We start from the raw sequence: 19,438 nt of genomic DNA, 5'->3' as shown, positions 1-19,438 counted from the left end.
CAGAAGAATTCTGCGCATAAATGTTAACTTTCATAAAGCCGATAGAAACACCAATTCAACATAAGAAACAGCAATTCAACATAAGCTGATAGAAACACCAAGTCAAATCTTAATTTTTATTTTATTTTCGGCTCAGTTCGACAGCGCATAAATGTTAACTTTCTCTCTCAGCTCAGTTCAGCAGCAGCAATTTTGTTTCCCACCCCCTCCCTTGTTGGTAATGTTTAACATTAAACCATCATCAGCCATGCCTATTATTACTTAAATTTAAAGCTCGGTGGATGCTGACTGTTGACGGACTCCAGGAGCTTTCGCTTCTCAAGCACACCAGCTACTTGTGAGGAACCCGAAGCCGAGCCAGAACCCACCATCAAATCACCACATCACTGACCAGAAACACATTAGAAATTACTGGAAACCGTGAGTATCTTTACCTCTAATAATTACAAAGATGATTTATTTCATGAACAAACCACATTAATATATCAGAGTGACTGCTGCCAATGAAGTCCGGTGAGAACAACCAAGAAACCACTGGAACTGCGCATGCATAACTACTTTATTTTGTTGGCAGCAGTCGCATCCTTTAACTATTGCATAGGAACAGGAGTAGGCCATTCAGCCCCTCGAGCCTGTTCCAACATTCAATTAGATCATGGCTGTTCTGTATCTTAACTCCATCCACCCGCCTTGGTTCCTTAACACTTAATATCCTTGACTCACAAAAATCTATCAATTTCAGTTTTGAAATTTTCAATTAACCTGGCTTTTGGGGAGAGAATTCCAGATTTACATACGCTTTGTGTGAAGAAGTGCTTTCTGACATCACCCCTTAACAGCCTAGCTCTAATTTTAAGGTTATGCCCCCTTGTTCTGGACTCCCCCATCAAAGGAAATAGTTTCTCTCTATCTACCCTATCAGATCCTTTAATCATAACACCTCAATTAGATCACCCCTTAATCTTCTATATTCAAGGGACTACAAGCCTAGGCAATGCAACCTGTCCACATAAGTTAACCCTTTTAGCCCTGGTATCATTCTGGTGAATCTGTGCTGCACCCCCTCCAAGGCCAATATATCCTTCCTGAGGTGCGGTGCCCAGAACTGAATGCAGTACTTCAGGTGTGGTCGAACCAGAGACTTGTACAGCTATAACATAACTTCCCCTTTGTATTCCAGCCCTCTTGAGATAAAGGCCAACATTCCATTAGCCTTTTTAATTATATTTTGTACCTGTCCACTAGCTTTTAGCGATTTCTGTACTTGAACCCCTAAATCTCTCATCACCCACAGTTCCTAGCTTCTCGCCATTTAAAAAATATTCTGATCGATCTTTCTTGGGTCCAAAGTTGATGACCTCACATTTTCTCGCAATAATCCATCTGCCACAGTTTTGCCTTAATCACTTAATCTATCAATGTCTCTTTGCAACTTTCTGCTCCCAGCAACATTATTTACTAATTCTCTTAGTTTAAGGTGTGAGCATTGGCTCAGTGGTAGCACCATCACCTCTGAATCAGGAAGTTGTGGGTTCAAGTTCCACTCCAGAGACTTGAGCACATAATCTAGGCGGACACTTCAGTGCAGTGCTGAGGGAGTGCTGCACTGTTGGAGGTGCCATCTTTCATAGAATGAAACGTCACATAAAATATCTGCCCTTTCAGGTGGACATAAAAGATCCTATAGCACTATTCGAAGAAGAGCAGGGGGGTTCTCCCCGGTGTCCTGAGAATTATATCTACTTCAACCAACATCACTAAAAAACTTTATCTCATTACTGTTTGTGGGATCTTGCTGTGTGCAAATTGGCTGCCATGATTCCTACATTATAGCTGTGCCTAAACTTCAAAAGCACTTCATTGGCTGTAAAATACTTTGGGATGTCCTGAGGGAGTGAAAGGCGCTATATAAACACAAGGTAAATAAAGATTTTAAATGTGACGTATGTTTAATTATTAATAAAATCAGAGAGTGGACGGTCTGGTATTGCAACAGGATAGATGTTCCAGTGTATCAGAGATCAATCACCCACTCTCACATATCCTTCCCCCAGCCAGTGTACCGAATGCTCTACCTGATCTGAGAGAGCTTGATGGGGCAATATAGAGGGAGCTTCACTCTTCATCTAACCTGTGCTGTACCTGATCTGGGGAGTGCCTGATGTTGACACTCAGAACCAAAACTGGAAAGTGCTCTATTCCCTGTAATGATACCCTCAAAGGGCACATAAATATAAAAGAAACAGGGTCCCAGCATTGACCCTTGCTCATTATGATATTCATAGAGGTGATGTTAGTAACTAGAGCGACTCTGACAGTAAGCAAGGCTACAATCCCTACTTTCTGCAGTCAGCAGTTACTGATAACTTCAGCTTTTATTTCTGCAGACTTCGACCATATCAGTACTTTGTCAGTGACTCTGTGTAATGAAATCTGTTTGTCTTGATCCTGTATTCGTTTTGCACTCATGTATATTACCCTCCCCCACTGTGTATAGTTTCACTTCCTCTTTCCCGACTAACCTGGGAGGTTCCAGGTCTTGGCTCTTGGCTCCACCCCTGACTTCTCTTACATAAAGATCCCAGGATCTGTATGACTCATTCCTGTGAACCAGTCGGCGTGTTGAGATGTTAGCTCTGATCTTAGTGATTAAAAGCCAACTTGTTTAAGTCTATAACCTCTAGTTTTGTGGTTATTGAAGGCCCATCAATTTTAATCACTAAAGAATACTAGGATGGATCGACTCCTAAAACCAGAGCGTCTGGACTTGGATCCACATTCTGCTGAAGCATCAAATCAATTTGGACACTGGCTCAAATGCTTCGAACTCTTCGCGGGGGCCTCATCCGCTAGCGAGGTAGATAAACTGAGTCTACTGACTACTCGCGTAAGTCATCGGATTTATTCGTTCATCCGGGACGCCACCTCTTACACGGAGGCCATCACTATCCTGAAGGCCCAATACCAGAGGCCGGTAAACGAAGTGTATGCCAGACATCTGCTGGCTACACGCAGGCAGCGACCAGAGGAATCAATGGACGATTTCTTACAGGGTCTAAAGGACCTGGTCCGGGACTGTAACTGCAAGGCCGTGACGGACAACGCGTACTCTGACGAATTGGTCCGTGATTCCTTCATCACGGGCCTCAAATCGAATTATATCCGGCAGAGACTGCTGGAGAAGGAGGTCCTGGACTTAAAAAAGGCAGTGGCCACTGCGCGATCGCTGGACGTGGCCCAGAGAAACTCTGACTCTTATTCTTCCGGCCATGTGGCCCTCACCGCCTCATGCGCGGCCACCTTGGAATCAGCCATCTTCCCCATCCAGGTCTCAGACCAGCTCTACGCCGCCAGAGTCCCCACACAGAAGTTCACCCAGGAGTCCTACTACAGCGGCAATGTCTCGAGGCCCGAAATGCTACTTCTGCGGCCAGGCCAAGCACCCCAGACAACGATGCCCAGCGAAGGATGCTACATGCTTCAAATGTAAGAAAAAGGGGCATTTTAGCAAAGTCTGCAGGGGGAATCCGATTTCCAACTCCGTCACCGCCTCGTGCGTGCTGTGCGGGCTGCCATCTTGGGATCCGCCATCTTTTCCCGACTCAACGGCCGCCCAGGGCCCAACAGTGGCTTCGATCATGGTGGATCAATCCAGGCCACACCCGTTGACAAAATCCATGATGGACATACAGGTAAACGGGAATTTAACGAAATGTTTAATTGACTGTGGGAGTACCGAGAGTTTTATCCACCCTAGCCTGGTACAGCGGCACTCATTAACGGTAACCCCTACACGGAGCAGAATTGCTATGGCTGCTAAGCCCCACACTTCGGACATTTTGGGCTACTGTGTGGTAACACTGACTGTAAAAGGCACGGACTACAAGGATTTTAAACTCCTCGTGATGCCAGAACTCTGTGTTAATGTAATCTTGGGCCTGGACTTCCAGTGCCACCATGAAAGTGTCATGCTAGCATATGGCGGGTCCCAGCCGCCACTCACAGTCTGTGGCCTATCAACCTTAAAAATCAGCCCGCCCTCTTTATTCGCTAATCTCGCTCCGAACTGTAAGCCCATAGCGACCAAAAGTAGACGGTACAGTCTGGAAGACAGACACTTTATCAAGGCGGAAGTAGACAGACTCCTGCGGGAAGGCATTATTGAATGCAGTACCAGCCCGTGGCGTGCCCAAGTAGTCATAGTTAAAAATAGCGAAAAGGAACGGATGGTAATTGACTACAGCCAGACTGTTAATATTTATACCCAGCTGGACGCCTACCCTTTACCCCGCATATCAGAAATGGTCAACCAGATTGCGCAATACCGAATCTTCTCGACTATCGACCTCAAATCCACGTATCACCAGCTCCCCATTAGAACGGAGGACCGCCCATACACCGCCTTCGAGGCGAACGGGCGCCTCTACCATTTTCTCAGAGTGCCCTTCGGGGTAACAAATGGGGTCTCGGTCTTCCAACGTGAGATGGACCGCATGGTTGACGAGAATAAACTACAAGCTACCTACCCCTATCTGGACAATGTCACTATCTGCGGGCACAACCAGCAAGACCACGATCTAAATCTTGCGAGATTTTTAAAAACTGCCCTAAAGCTGAATCTAACCTACAATGAAGACAAATGTGTCTTCAACACAACCCGTCTCTGTATCCTCGGCTGTGTGGTGGAAGATGGGGTAATTGGACCGGACCCTGACCGATTACGCCCCCTAAAGGAACTGCCCCTGCCACACAATCCCAAAGCTTTAAAAAGGTGCCTGGGATTTTTTTCGTATTATGCCCAATGGGTGCCCAATTACTCTGATAAGGCCCGACCCCTCATTAAATCGACGTCCTTCCCACTATCAGCTGAAGCTCGGGAGGCTTTCACCAGTATTAAACAGGACACTGAAAGGGCTGCAGTGTGTGCAGTGGACGAATGCATTCCCTTTCAAGTCGAAAGCGATGCGTCAGACTTTGCCTTAGCTGCGACTCTCACAGGCTGGGAGACCTGTGGCCTTCTTCTCCCGAACCCTTCAGGGACCTGAAATCAGGCACTCTTCTGTCGAGAAGGAGGCACAGGCTATAGTGGAGGCAGTGCGGCACTGGAGACACTACCTAGCCGGCAAACGTTTCACCCTGCTCACCGACCAGCGGTCGGTGGCTTTCATGTTTAATAACAAAGGGGGAAAATCAAGAATGACAAAATACTCAGGTGGAGGATCGAACTATCCACGTTCGACTATGATATTATGTACAGGCCGGGAGCCCTTAATGAACCCCCAGACGCCCTATCGCGGGGAATGTGTGCCAGCATTCATACGGACAAATTACAGGGTCTCCACAACGACCTCTGTCACCCAGGGGTCACCCGACTATACCATTTTATAAAGTCCTGCAATCTGCCCCACGCCATCGAGGAGGTCAGGGCAATGACCAGAGCCTGCCGCATCTGTGCGGAATGCAAGCCTCGTTTCTACAGGCCTGACCGTGCACACCTTATCAAAGCCACACGGCCATTCGAGCGCCTAAGTCTGGACTTCAAGGGACCCCTTCCCTCTGCCGACCGTAACGTATACTTCCTCAATATCATTGATGAATATTCCCGCTTCCCCTTCGCCATTCCCTGCCCAGACATGACCAGTGCCACGGTCATCAAGTGTCTCTGTAGTCTATTCTGCATGTTTGGCATGCCGAACTACATACACAGCGATAGGGGGACGTCATTCATGAGTGACGAGCTGCGCCAGTTCTTGCTCTCGAAGGGGATAGCCACTAGCAGAACCACTAGCTACAACCCCCGGGGTAATGGGCAAGTGGAAAGGGAGAATGCTACTGTTTGGAAGGCTGTCACGTTAGCCTTAAAGTCAAAAGGCCTTCCGACCTCCCGCTGGCAGGAAGTCCTCCCAGACGTGCTCCACTCCATAAGGTCTCTGTTATGTACTGCCACTAACGCTACCCCCCGGAAATCCACCTCGGGCATATCTCTACCCACGTGGCTGACGTCTCCGGGGACAGTACTATTGCGGAAGCACGTGAGAGGCCATAAAACGGACCCCCTTGTGGAAAAGGTACAGCTCCTCCATGCAAACCCTCAGTACGCCTATATCGAATACTCTGACGGGCGAGAGGACACTGTTTCCATAAAAGACCTCGCTCCCTCGGGGAGCGGAGAGAACGATGGGAGACTGCCCGATGAAGACCTACACTACAAAGAGACAGGACGCCCAGAGGTATCAATACCCAACTTTAACCTGGAGGACACGGCAGATAACCTGGAAGACACTGCGGAGGCCCGGACAGCGGAGGAACCAGAATCCACTCCCCTAGAGGCACCCCAACCGGCTTTGCGCCGATCACTGAGAACTGCAAAACCTCCTGACAGACTCACTTATACCAACTTTTAAGAAACATCACCCCGATGGACTAAATCTATAAAAGGGGTGAATGTAATGAAATCTGTTTGTCTTGATCCTGTATTCGTTTTGCACTCATGTATATTACCCTCCCCCACTGTGTATAGTTTCACTTCCTCTTTCCCGACTAACCTGGGAGGTTCCAGGTCTTGGCTCCGCCCCTGACTTCTCTTACATAAAGATCCCAGGATCTGTATGACTCATTCCTGTGAACCAGTCGGCATGTTGAGATGTTAGCTCTGATCTTAGTGATTAAAAGCCAACTTGTTTAAGTCTATAAATTCTAGTTTTGTGGTTATTGAAGGCCCATCAATCTGTAAGTAAATGATTAATTATAGTAACCATGACCCCTGCACTCTGGAGTTTAAGTAAATAATAAAACATGTGGCTTCAGTGGAACTCAAGTACTTTCTCTCTCAAGGATTCCATTGCTATTGAACGTAGCTTGTACAGAATCTTTGTACCATCTCAAAGAACACATATGCTTCAAATAGAAATTATCCCAACCTAGTCGCAGGAAAATCTTTCTGGTAAATTGGTAAGTTCTTGCTGATCAGCTACCAATTGATGGAGACTATGGTATAATAGCAGCAAGTTATTCAAGAACAAGAACTTCAATCTAATAATTTAAATTGGCTAATAATTTCTTCCCTGATGTTCACCGCTTCTCTTCTGAAGCCACTGACTCTTGCTGAGTAAAGTTCCATAGATGGTAGCACCAGACCCAAGCGACTTGTCTGCATATGTGAGTCTAGGCAGGGAACCATGGGGAGCATCAAAACCAAGCCCAATCCTGTTCTCACCCAATGTCCACACATGCACGCTTTCTAACAGGAGACACTAGATCGAAATTGGGGCAGAAACCCTGGCTGCTTTTTCCTCTGCCTTTCTGAACTCACTTGTAGTGATGCTACTGCTACACTGGCAGAGATCAGATAATTCAGCACAGACCAGATATCAAGACTGCAATATTAGGCAATGCCTTTACTTATTAGACCATCTAGCAAGCTGAGTAATGATTTTAAGTATGACAGTCAAATCAGTTTATGAAGTCTATAGCTCTTTGAAAGGCATTGAGGTAGATTTTCACTGCGATAGTGTAAAATGGATGAGAGTGAATCAGCAGCCCGTTCTACATATCTCCCGATTTTTATTTCAATTAAGTCAATACCCCCATCTGAACAGGCATCTATTTTTGAAAGCACAAGCTGTTGGAAAGATATTCATGCTCTTAACAGCAGCAGTCAATGTCAGATATCTTCTTGGCTTTGTGATAGTCAGTAACTCAAAGGCTAACTTTCTAAATCATGCATCATCAAAATTGATCTCTGCTCCAAGATAATTCTTCACAGTGGGCAATGCCAAAATATTAAAAAAAGGTATTTTCCTAACAGATTGGATTCTACAGAAAAATAAGGTGATGAGTTGAGGGTCTCAGGAAAGGACGTCTGTAAGTCACTATTACAGAGAAACAATTGGTGATTCTTCAGGCCTATTTCATATACCCCAGAGAAATCAGTTAAATTTGCTTTCAATTTGTGCCTTTTTCATGATCACATATCCTTCCCACAGTTGTACAAGACTCTGGACGACATTTCAATCAGGGAAGTTCAATTTGACTACCGATTTGCTTTCTATTTGAAGGCCCTGTGAGAAATGGAATTAGAAGGGGTTTTCTTCCCCGTAGCACACTATTGACAAGGAAACCACAGCTCTACAATGTAAAAGATGCTGCTAATCACCCTGAAACAACTCCATTATGTCACGCGCACAGCATCTACTTAAAGCACTCCATGGAACTGCACTATAACTGCCTTAACATCTTGGAAATACAATCAATCAGACTTAAAATTCCTTTCTCAGTTGGCCTAGAACACAAATTAAAATAAAACATAGGGCGATATGATGGTGCAGTGTGTCATAGCTACGGAGTGGTAGAATGCTGATTCACCTCATGATTCCCCTCTTGGTGTTGATTGTGCTGCAATAGGAATTTCTGTTCAGCAGCCAGGTGTTTCCCATAGGGAAGGAGGCAAGAAACGAGAGGCCCAAATTGCAGATAACTGTAGTTTCTGTGTTCCCAATTTCAGTAATTTTAACACTATACAGCAGAATCTGAGCATATGCATGCTAAGCATGGGCTGGCTAGTCCCAGGTCTTCACATAAAGCTGAAGCTGACCACTTAGATGTGCATTAGCAGTCTGTTGCTGACATTTGCCTGATGTTCTCTATCTACTTAGAGGGAAATTAGGTGGCCTTTACTTCCAGAGACCTATATAAGATTGGAACACTGTTGCCCCAACAGCCCACGAATGGTCTGTTTGAAAACAGCTGATGGCAGGGGACTGGATAATGCATTTAAAGTACATACATTGGCAATGGACAGATTGCACCTCCAGCACTTCTTTTTATCTATATGCTTAGACAACTCCAAAAAGGTCGGAGGCGCAGACAAGGAATGCGCTACATTAAATTCCCAGTCGGTGCTGTAGTTACTGTGTTTCAGACAGATTGGTGGTTGGGATGCTAATTTGGTGTCCCTGGCTCAGGGAGGAAGCCAAAAAAATCAACAACTTCTGACCACTGTCCAGATTCCTGTTGGAAAGTGCATGCGCGTAGATATTGATTGAAGACATAGTCAAATAGCCTGCTGACATTAAATGTCTAGACTCACACAAGGTACCACATTGGAACCAGTGTTGGTGTCAATGCAACTATACCTTACGTGCTAATACCTTTAGGAGAAAAGGAGAAAAAAATTGAAAATAAAGGACACAGAAAAGATGAACATGAAGCACCAACTAAAGTGTTTACTGCAGCAAAGATGCAAAGGGCATTTCACTGTATGTCAAAATGTGAAGAATATTTTTAACCTGCTCTCCCATTGACCTAGCTTTACTGTGATGCTAGATTCACCCAAGACATGTGTAGACAATCAATTATTTTCTACAATGACATGTCTCAAAGACAGACACCAATAATTTCAAACAGGAGTTCAATGTGGCCATAAGGTGCAACAAGTTTACGTGAGATAGGTACAATAGATGTATGTGAACCAAAGAGGTTACTGAACCAGTGAGATTAGTTACACAACTTGCACAGCTCTGGAATTCTCTCCATAAACCTCTCCACCAAGACTCTCCTTAAAACCTACCTCTTTGACCAAGTTTTTCTGAGTGCTCTCTTGGGAAGTACCTTGGGCTGTTTTCCTATGTTATACGCACTATGTAAATGCAAGTTGTTGTTGCTAAAATGGTGTGTAACATGAGTGAAAATGCTGGACCTCAGCACCATAGAAACACCAACAACATTGTATGGAGAGGGGAGCAGTCATCGTGATCAATCGGAATAACTGTTCCAGGCCAGCAGAAGAAAGCAGGCCCAACCAATGACGAGGCGCAAGACGTTTTCTCCTAAAATTAGTGTATGTAACTAAAACAGTGTTGCCGTAGTCAATGAATTCTATTGGACAACACTGATCTACAGTATGGACATTCTGACTTTGGCGAGGGTATACAGAGGGGAGATTAGGCATCTAAACTACAAAGAGAGACAAAGGAAGCTCGGAATGTTTACACTGGAGAAAAGATAGTTCAGGGAGACTTTTATGATTCTAAGGGGTATATATAAACCAAACCAGATTAAATATTTGACTTAACTACAAACTGCATTCACGGGCCCCAGACTCAAGCTCAAAAAAGGAAGGCAAAAAGTTTAGATTTAACTATTTCACACAAAGGGTGGTGAATGTGTGGAACAGATTAACCAGGGAGACAATAGGGATAGAGTCAGCAAATTCAGGAGCGAGCTAGATAGTTTTTTTTTTACAAAGTAAGCAATTAAGAGATATATAGCATGATATTTTTCGAACTTTGGGATTGGCCAGATCTATCAATGATCTAGATCTATTATTTAGAATCGTATAGCACAGAAAGAGGCCATTCGGCCCATCATACCTCTTTGAAAGAGCTATCCAGTAAGTCCCACTTCCCCACTCTTTCTCCATAACCCTGTAAATTTTTCCTTTTCAAGTATATATTTCCAATTCCCTTTTGAAAGTTATGATTGAATCTATTTCCACCATCCTTTCAGGCAGCGCATTCCAGATCATAATAAATTGCTGCATTAAAAAAATTCTTCTCATCTTCCCTCTCATTCTTTTGCCAAAGATCCTAATTCTGGTTACCGACCCATCCCCATTCGGAAAGGGAAGATCGTGTAGAGTTACTCGTCCTATCTTCTTTCCAGAAACCACTGCTAGAAGTGCACATCTCCAGATGTTGATTGAGGACAGGATCAGGCCTAGCAGTAATGCTCCCTGTCACTGAATAGCTTACTGACACTTGTATTCTAGGCTTACATACCAATTCTGGCATTTTAAGCAAGGAAGCTTGGAGTGGGACTGTACCTCAGGGTACAATTGTCAGGAATAAAACAAATATGAAAGAAATTATTTTACTCTTGTTTTGGTCCCACTTGCTACATTTGTTTGAGTTGGATAAAAATGTTACTTGTTGAAAGAAACTATTCAATATATCAAGTTATACTCTGTACTTCTGGATTAAAGCAGAATGATAACAAATACAACCCAAGCCTTTAACAAAAATGGATAACTAAATCTTAAAGGAACACATTTAACACAAAAATGCCCCAAGTCAATAGCTAAAGAATTCCTGTGTACAAGATAGGTGAACCTATGGTTAAGTGAGCATTACAAGGCAGTAATATGCTGAAAGGCCCACATATCATAAACTTGGAGGTTTAAGCTCTGGTGGGTTATCTACATACTCCAAACACAAGAGATGAGTTAGTATCTGATTTTTTTTATATATAACTGAACTATGTGAACTGAACTGATAGACTTATTAGAGAAAGGGCACACAAAGTACACTGGATCTGAAACAATGTATTTGAATTCAACAAGGCAGTAAAGTTTATTTAAACACTTGTGAATTTGTACCACAGGAATACAGTATCTGAATGAGCAAGGACGCTTATTGTGGTTTTCACAGAAAAATTGATAGGAACGTAGGAACAGGAGTAAACCATTGAGCCACTCCAGCCTGTTCCACCATTCAAGGAGATCATGGCTGATCTGCGACCTAACTCCATATACCCGCCTTTGGCCCTTATCCCTTAATACCTTTGGTTAACAAAAAGCTACCAATCTCAGATTTAAAATTAACAATTGATCTAGCATCAATTGCTGTTTGTGAAAGAGAGTTCCAAACTTCTACCACCCTTTGCGTGTAGAAGTGTTTCCTAATTTCACTCCTGAACGGTCTGGCTCTAATTTTTAGACTATGCCCCCCAGTCCTAGAATCCCCAACCAGCGGAAATAGTTTCTCTCTATCTACCCTATCTGTTCCCCTTAATGTCTTGAAAACTTCGATCAGATCACCCCTTAACCTTCTAAATTCTTGGGAATACAACCCTAATTTGTGTAATCTCTCCATATAATTTAACCCTTGGAGCCCGGGTATCATTCTGGCAAACCTACGCTGCACTCCCTCCATGGCCAATATATTCTTCCTAAGGTGTGGCTCCCAGAACTGCTCATAGTACTCCATGTGTGGTCTAACCAGGGCTTTGTACAGCTGCAGCATAACTTCTACCTCCTTGTATTCTAGTCCCCTAGATATAAATGCCAGCATTCCATTGGGAAAAATTGTGTCACGTCCCCTTTGGGGCGCTAACTTCGCCGGGGCACTACTTTTAGCACCCCGGAAAAATTAGTGACCTGCTGCCGAAATTGAGTGGTAGCGCCCGAAGAGGGAAGCAGGGCGCTACTGGAAGCGCCCCGCCTCCATCTTGGGGTGCTGCAAGGGCACATCGCGCCGCAGTATTGCAGGCCTTCCTCCCCTTCTTAAAAGGGGAGGGGCCTTGCGCAGCGCGACCTGGGGCCCAGCTAGGCCACCGGGGATTGGAGTGCCGGCAAAACAGCCCAGCACTCAAGAGAAGTGCCGGGCTCATGGAGCGCAGCCGGCTCTCCGCGGAGGGGGCGGGTCAGGAGGCTGGGGACAGCAGCGGAAGTAGGTGCTGGCAGGCAGCCAACAACAAAAAGGGCCACCCGGCACCTCGCCTTTAAATAGCGCCGCCCCGGCCGCAGGTAGGCCCCCCTGACCCCATCGGACATAGCGTCTGGAAGTTAGTCAGGGGGCGCAACCGAGGATCGCGGCCAGGGCGCTGCACACGGTGATGACATCATCGCCAGCGGCGCAGCGCTTTTAGCTTTTCACAATTTAGAAAGTACTCTGTTCTATCCTTTTTAGGTCCAAAGTGGATGACCTGACAATTGCCTACATTGAAATCCATTTGCCACAGTTTTGCCCATTCACTTAATCTATCGATATCCCTTTGTAATTTTATGTTTTCATCTACACTGCCTACCTTTGTGTCATCAGCAAATTTGGATATATGGCTTTCTATGCTATCATTTAAGTCGTTAAAAATACTGGTGAATAGTTGAGACCCCAACACAGATCCCTGCGGGCACCACTAGTCACATCCTGCCAATTTGAGTACCTGCCCACTATCCCTACTCTCTCCTGCCGCTCAGCCAATTTCCTAACCAGGTCAATAATTTGTCCTCAGTTCCGTGTGCTTAGTTAACAGTCTCTTATGTGGGACTTTATCAAATGCCTTCTGGAAGTCCATATAAATAACATCCATAGACATTCCCCTGTCCACTACTTTAGTCACCACCTCAAAAAATTCAATCAGGTTTGTCAGGCATGACCTACCTTTCACAAATCCATGCTGGCTCTCTCTGATCAACTGAAAATTTGAGGTGTTCAGTCACCCTGTCCTTATTTATAGACTCTAGCAATTTCCTGACAACAGATGTTAGGCTATCTGGTCTATAATTCCCTGGTTTCCACTTTCTCGCCATTCTTAAATCTAAAGGAATGGTTCCTGAATCGAAAGAACTTTGGAAGATTATAGTTAGGGCATCTGCAATGTGCTCACCTACTTCCTTTAAAACCCTGGTCCTGGGGATCTGTCACTCTTTAGTGCCATTATTTTCTTCATTATTGTTATTTTACTTACGTTAATGCTATCCTCTTCCTCTGCTGTAAATACTGATGCAAAGTAATTCAACATGTCCGTAATTTCCTTATCACTGACAATATTACCACTTTCAGTTTTTAAGGGGCCAACATTGTTCCTGACCACTCTCTTTTTCCTAATATAATTCTATAGGGCTAGAAATTCGGTATCACCCTGTTTGGGGCGAGTTCTGCTGCACAGGACAATTTTAAAAAGTTAGAGGATTAGCAGGCGCTAATCCTTCTGACCTCCCGCTAAATTGATTGTTAGCACTTCAAGAAAAAACTGGAACACTAAATCAAGTGCTAATCACCTAACTCAGGGCGCTACACACAGAGAGCAGTGCGCTACATGCAGAGCGATAACCAATTTCAGGTGCACGCCAATTGGGACTCATCATTCACACTGGCTCCTTCCAGTTCTTAAAGGGGAGGTTCAATCATTCTGCACAACCTCATTCTCAACATTGCTGGCTCTGAAGGGGACCTCCAAGAAACTCAACAGCTACAAATCTTATCCAGATGGCTGATCCTACTCCCAGGGAAAGAGCTCACCATTTCAGCAGCCAGGCATTGGTCGCAGCAGTCAAAAGAAGGAGGCCATTACCCCAGGTCTTCAGGGCAATGTAGAGGGAAGTGGCCCAGGACATCTCGGCCAGCAGTGTGGTCCTCAGGATCCTCACACAGTGTCGTAAAAAACTCAACGACCTCATTCAGGTGGTCAGGGTGAGTATATGCTTCAACAAGTCCTACATACCAGCATCTGAACCTCAGTCTGTACACACTGCACAAACCACCACACCCCCACCACTCACCCAGCAAGCATCTCCACCTACTAAAACTCACATCCACATCTCACGCCTTGCCTACAATCATAGCTTTTCAACTATGGCAGGCACATCTCCCAAACACATAGCTGCACACTCACTCACACACTTTTCTTTCTCTTGCAGGCCAAGCTGGACCACAAAAGGATGGAGCAGGAATGAACAGGCAGGGGTGAAGCAGACACCCAACAGCTTACAGACCTGGAGGAGCGAGTGCTGAGAGTCATTGGGTGGCAGGCGTCATGGCCATCGGCGATGTCGACCCCCTTGGGGGCAACAATGGTATGTTCATCCCCTCTCCTTCTCTCATCCCACTTCCTCCTCACACCATAAGCCTTTCCCACTTTCCAGCTCATTAGACTGTCTGCATTCCTTGCTCCCTTCCTGCCCTCACCTTGATGAGAGTATTATGCCTTTATGCTTTCAGGTAATCAGCAACCAGCTGACCAGCTTGTCCCTGAGCCTCCCAGTGAGAGTGAGACGGGAGAAGAGGAGGAGGAGGAGGAAGAAAGCACTGCGTCACTGCATGTCTCACCCGCAGGCACCACCTCAGATACTGTGACTACGCGATCCTCAGAGGCAAGTTTCGTAGAGGGGTCTGCACTGGGTGACGCACCAGGGATGAGCGGGCTGCAGCAAGACCGGGGCGAAAGGGTAGCTCGGGAACTAGCTCCCCAGAGGGCGAGTTCGGGCATGAGTTCTGCTGCACAGGACTCAGATGAGGACCTTGTTGGGGAGGCGTTCACAAGAAGGGTGATGGGCATGCACACGGAGATGATAGATGCAATGATAAGGGTGCCCGAGATCCTGTCGGCAGTGGTAAGGAGCGTGGAGGACTCTGCCTCCAACATTGCACAGAGCTCTGCGCACACCATGGAGCCCATCCTTGGCAGTCTGCAAAGGACGGTGGACTCCGAGAGACTGTGGGGACCCAGACCTCGTGTTATGGGCGATGTGGCAGCATCCATTGCAGCACAGGCGGAAGCCACACAACGTCTTACTGCTCTCATGCAGTCAATGGTTGCTGCCATCAAGTCTCAGACTGCTCTCCTGCAGTCTCAGCTTGATGCCACACAAGCTCTGACTGCTGCCATCATCGCTGGGTCCACCACAGTCCACCGGGGATCTCACGGTGTCGCAGCAGGCCAGCAATCTGTGCTCCAGCAGATTGGTAGGGATGCTGAGGTGCTGCCCTGGGGGAGTGGCAGTGTGTCAGTGGAACAGCAACCTGCTATCCTCTCTCCGGATGACAGCATTCCTGCTCCCACCACTGCCACTCCACCATTGCCCTTGTCGCTGCTTGTCATCCAGCTATGCCAGACTGCTGCCATCCAGCCTGAGGTGGTGCAGTGTACCGCCTGGCCTTCCAGGTTCAGAGCTGGACGAGGGCACCCTGCAAGGCCATCTGTAGTCTCTGGCACCAGCCACTAGGGACAGACTACGTAGGAGCAGTAGATTAGGAAAAGGCACTGTTAAGAGGGTAAGTTAGGGTTTTGCACAAAGGTGATTAGTTAATATTGTTGTAGTATATATGTGTTTACTGAATGTTGATAAATTTATTAATTGAAATTTGCAGAATTTGTGCTGTTTCTCATTTCAGCTATGTGCTGTGACATGGCATGCGAAATAGATGGAATGATGGGGATGTGGTGAGCAACCGGTATGTGGGGTAGAATTTATTGGAACTACAGTCTGATGAGGCGGTCATGGACTGCCCTTCCAGAAGGCCTATTGAGTGGCTGCCTCCTCTCTCGCTGCTGTTCCTCCCCCTGAAGTGGTCCCGTTATGCCTAGTGGCAATGGCTGGGCCCCCAAGATGGCCAAGTTGTGCAGCACACCATGATGAAAAAGGACACCCGCTCAGTCAAGTACTGGAGGGCTCCTCCCAAGCGGTCAAAGCAGCGGAACCGTTGCTTGAGCACTCCGATGGTCTGCTCGATGATGTTCCTGGTGGCGGCATAGTTCTCATTATACGAGTGCTGGGCAGGAGTGTTGAGGTTGCGGAGGGGAGTCATGAGCCAGGTGGAGATCGGATAGCCCTCGTCTCTGACCAGCCAGCCGCGAGCTTGATGTGGTGGCTGGAAGAGTGCTGGCACAGCGGTCTGGCGCAGGATGAAGGCATTGTGGCTGCTGCCAGGATAGCTGGCATTGATGGTGAGGATTAGTTGTCTGTGGTCACACACCAACTGGACATTAAGTGAGTGGTAGCCTTTGCGGTTACGGAAGACCTCCGGATTGCAATGGGGTGCCCGCAAAGTGATGTGGGTGCAGTCATAAGAACATAAGAAATAGGAGCAGGGGTAGGCCATTTAGCCCTTCAAGCCTGCTCTGCCATTCAATAAGATCATGGCTGATTTTCTACCTCATCTCCACTTTCCTGCACTATCCTCCCCATATCCCTTGATTCCCTTAATATTCAAAAATCTATCGATCTCTGTCTTGAATATACTCAATGACTGAGCCTCCACAGCATACTGGAGTACAGAATTCCAAAGTCAATGGCTTCCTGCACCATGGGGAAGCCCGCTATCCTGGCAAAGCCACATACACGCTCGTCCTGGTTCTCTCTGGTGATGGGGGAAGGAAATGTAGTCCCTTCTCCTTCTGTAGAGAGCCTCTGTGACCTCCCGGATGCAGCAATGGATGGCGAACTGCGAGATGCTAGCTATGTCTCCTGCTGCAGACTGGAAGGATCTGCTGGCGTAGAAATTGAGGGCAACGGTGACCTTGACTGCCACTGAGAGAGCTGTGGTGGTCCTGATCTGAGGCTCGAGGTCTGGCTGCAGGAGGTGGCAGGGCTCTGTGATCACATTCTTGCTGAAGTGGGGCCTTCTAAGACAACGCTCCTCAATTAAATTTATGTAGAAGTGCTCCCGAAATAGCCTGGGAGGGTAAGGCCTCCTGTTGAGAGCCCTGTTGGCCCTCTTGCCACATTTTGCAACCTTTGTCTCTGCCTCTGGCGTTGATGCTGGACGGCGAGGTCGAGTGCCAGTACAGCCCCCATTAATGTAACCAAGTGTAAGACTTTGAAATCTTAGCAGAAGTGACAAATTTTTAGCACGCAGATCACTCCTGAAAGTAAGAAACTTTTAACTCACTGAAAACAGCTGTTTCACAATGTGAAACTGAGAAGGCAGCATTGATTGACCACTAAAATGAAAGCGGATGTTGATCCCTTTAAATACCGCTCGGACAGCGGCCATCCAACTGCATCACGCCTCCTCTTCCTGCCGTTGTTCAGGCCAGCAGTCAATTTTGCATCTGGGCCGTAACAAACTCATTGACCTCACGATCTGCCTAGGCACAAACTGTTAGCGTCTAAATCCCAGGTGAATTTCTCGTGCGGCATTGGATTCGCCGCGCTCTGCTACAAACCCATTAGCGCCCCCCTGGGCACTAACATGCCGAATTTCTCCCCTATAAAATTTTCCATTCGCCAGGATCTGTGCTTTTTTTTTGCATTTTTGTATGCTTTTTCTTTTAGTTTTATGCTGTTCCTTACCTCTTTAGTTGTTTTTTTGGCAAGTTGAGATCTTGCCCCTCAGGGGTATACACTGGGTATGATGGCATCACGAAATACAATCCCAAAACATAAGTAAAAATCCCGAATCCCTTGCAATAAAAATGGAATTGGAACTATCCCGAATATGAGCCGTTTCCGAGATGATGTGGGATAGGATGGAGTAGGAGCCACATTCGAGGACAAAATTAAGGAAATTGCAGTTGAGTGTGGTCCACTTTTTGTTTCTGTTCCTCCCACCATCTCTTTGGATCTCAAAAAATGCTAATTATTTTCAAATATCTGCTAATTATTTTAACTGTTTTTCAGAAGAACTGGAACGCATCGTCAGAAGTTTTTCCACACACGTATGTCTTTTCAAGTCCTATGCATTTCTGTGCAATTCACGGATAGCCATGGTATTTATATGCATGGTACGTTACGTATAAAACAAGCTGATTCACACTATCAGTTCCCATTGTTTTGTATGAAGTTTCTGACCTTTTCGTCACTGTTGTTTGTAATACTGTTGTACAGCTCGGCTTACCTTCTCGCTCTCTACTTTGATGGAAAGTCCACAAATAATTATAATTCCGCATCTTGAGCTAATAAAACATACACCATTGGGGAGCATGTGCCAGACAGATCTTTGGTGGCGAATATTTTGCTGATTCGGGATCTAATAAAATTACCACGCAAAAAAACATAAACCTCAGTTCAAAATCTCGCAGTTGCTGGCATCTCGCAGCATTTTCTAGGGCGGTGCATATAAATCTCGGGTTGAAATATGTTTACCTGGTGATTGACTTGGTCAGTATTGGGTACTTCTTTAGCAGGAGCAAGTACTGATGCAACAGGAGTCGGCTGAAAGGCCGGTCGGGTGTGGAATATCCCGACATCATTCAATCAAAGCTTAGCTTCAGTCCGCTTACTGGGACTGATCCAATTCGTTGGGCGACTACCGTAAATAACCGCATTGGAGTGCCAGCAGGTCCAGGTCCTATTACTGGCAGTGACATGGAAATCACTGGAAAGCAGCGCCGTGTTACAGAACAGTGTGTTGTAGTAAGATCGATGTAAATGCCGAGTGCTTTGTTAAAAACCCTAGTATCTATACCGACTATAAACTTTTTTTTAAAGTCCCCATCCATCTCTGAGCAGTTTGCCTATAGGTAATATTCGGTATATACTGAAGGATCATTAATAACTCAGATTTATAATCGAATATTTTAAAAACTCACTCTCCTATTCCTTCCACACACATTATAGGGACTCTGCTCATTAACTATTACCCAATAAGAGGCGAGATGAGGTTTTTGTTTACGCAGCGAGTTATGATGATCTGGAATGCCCTGCTTCAACGGGTGCTGGAAGCAGATTCAATAATAATTTTCAAAAAGGAATTGGATAAGTAATTGAAGGGGAAACATTTCCTGGGCTATGGGGAAAGAACAGGGGAGTGGGACTTATTGGATAGCTCTGTCAAAGAACTACAGGCACGATGGACCGAATGGCCTCCTTCTGTGTTGTATCATGCTATGATTCTAATAAGTACATACAGCCAATGCAATGTGGATTCCTTCTTTAAAAACGTTTATTGTATTTGAAGAAAATGCAGAATAACCATAATTAATAAAAGGGAAATTAAAT

The 19,438-nt window shown here is 45.8% G+C and overlaps 1 protein-coding gene across 1 annotated transcript in view; it reads right to left on the bottom strand.

Annotated features, from left to right (window-relative positions):
• pxmp2 (peroxisomal membrane protein 2) overlaps positions 1-18,714 on the bottom strand; it is a 36,887-nt gene extending 18,173 nt beyond the window's left edge. Inside the window, 1 exon segment of the mRNA XM_085961448.1 lies at positions 18,584-18,714. Coding sequence (XP_085817574.1) covers positions 18,584-18,690 — 107 coding nt within the window. The 5' untranslated portion in view covers positions 18,691-18,714.
• Between the last annotated feature and the right edge of the window lie 724 nt (positions 18,715-19,438).

This window comes from Somniosus microcephalus, chromosome 19 (assembly GCF_052327205.1).
Source record: "Somniosus microcephalus isolate GS21.2 chromosome 19, FLI_Smic_1.0, whole genome shotgun sequence".
Taxonomy (NCBI): Eukaryota; Metazoa; Chordata; class Chondrichthyes; order Squaliformes; family Somniosidae; genus Somniosus; species Somniosus microcephalus.
The sequence above is the reverse complement of the archived record's forward strand: the minus strand, read 5'-3'. Positions and strand labels throughout refer to the sequence as shown.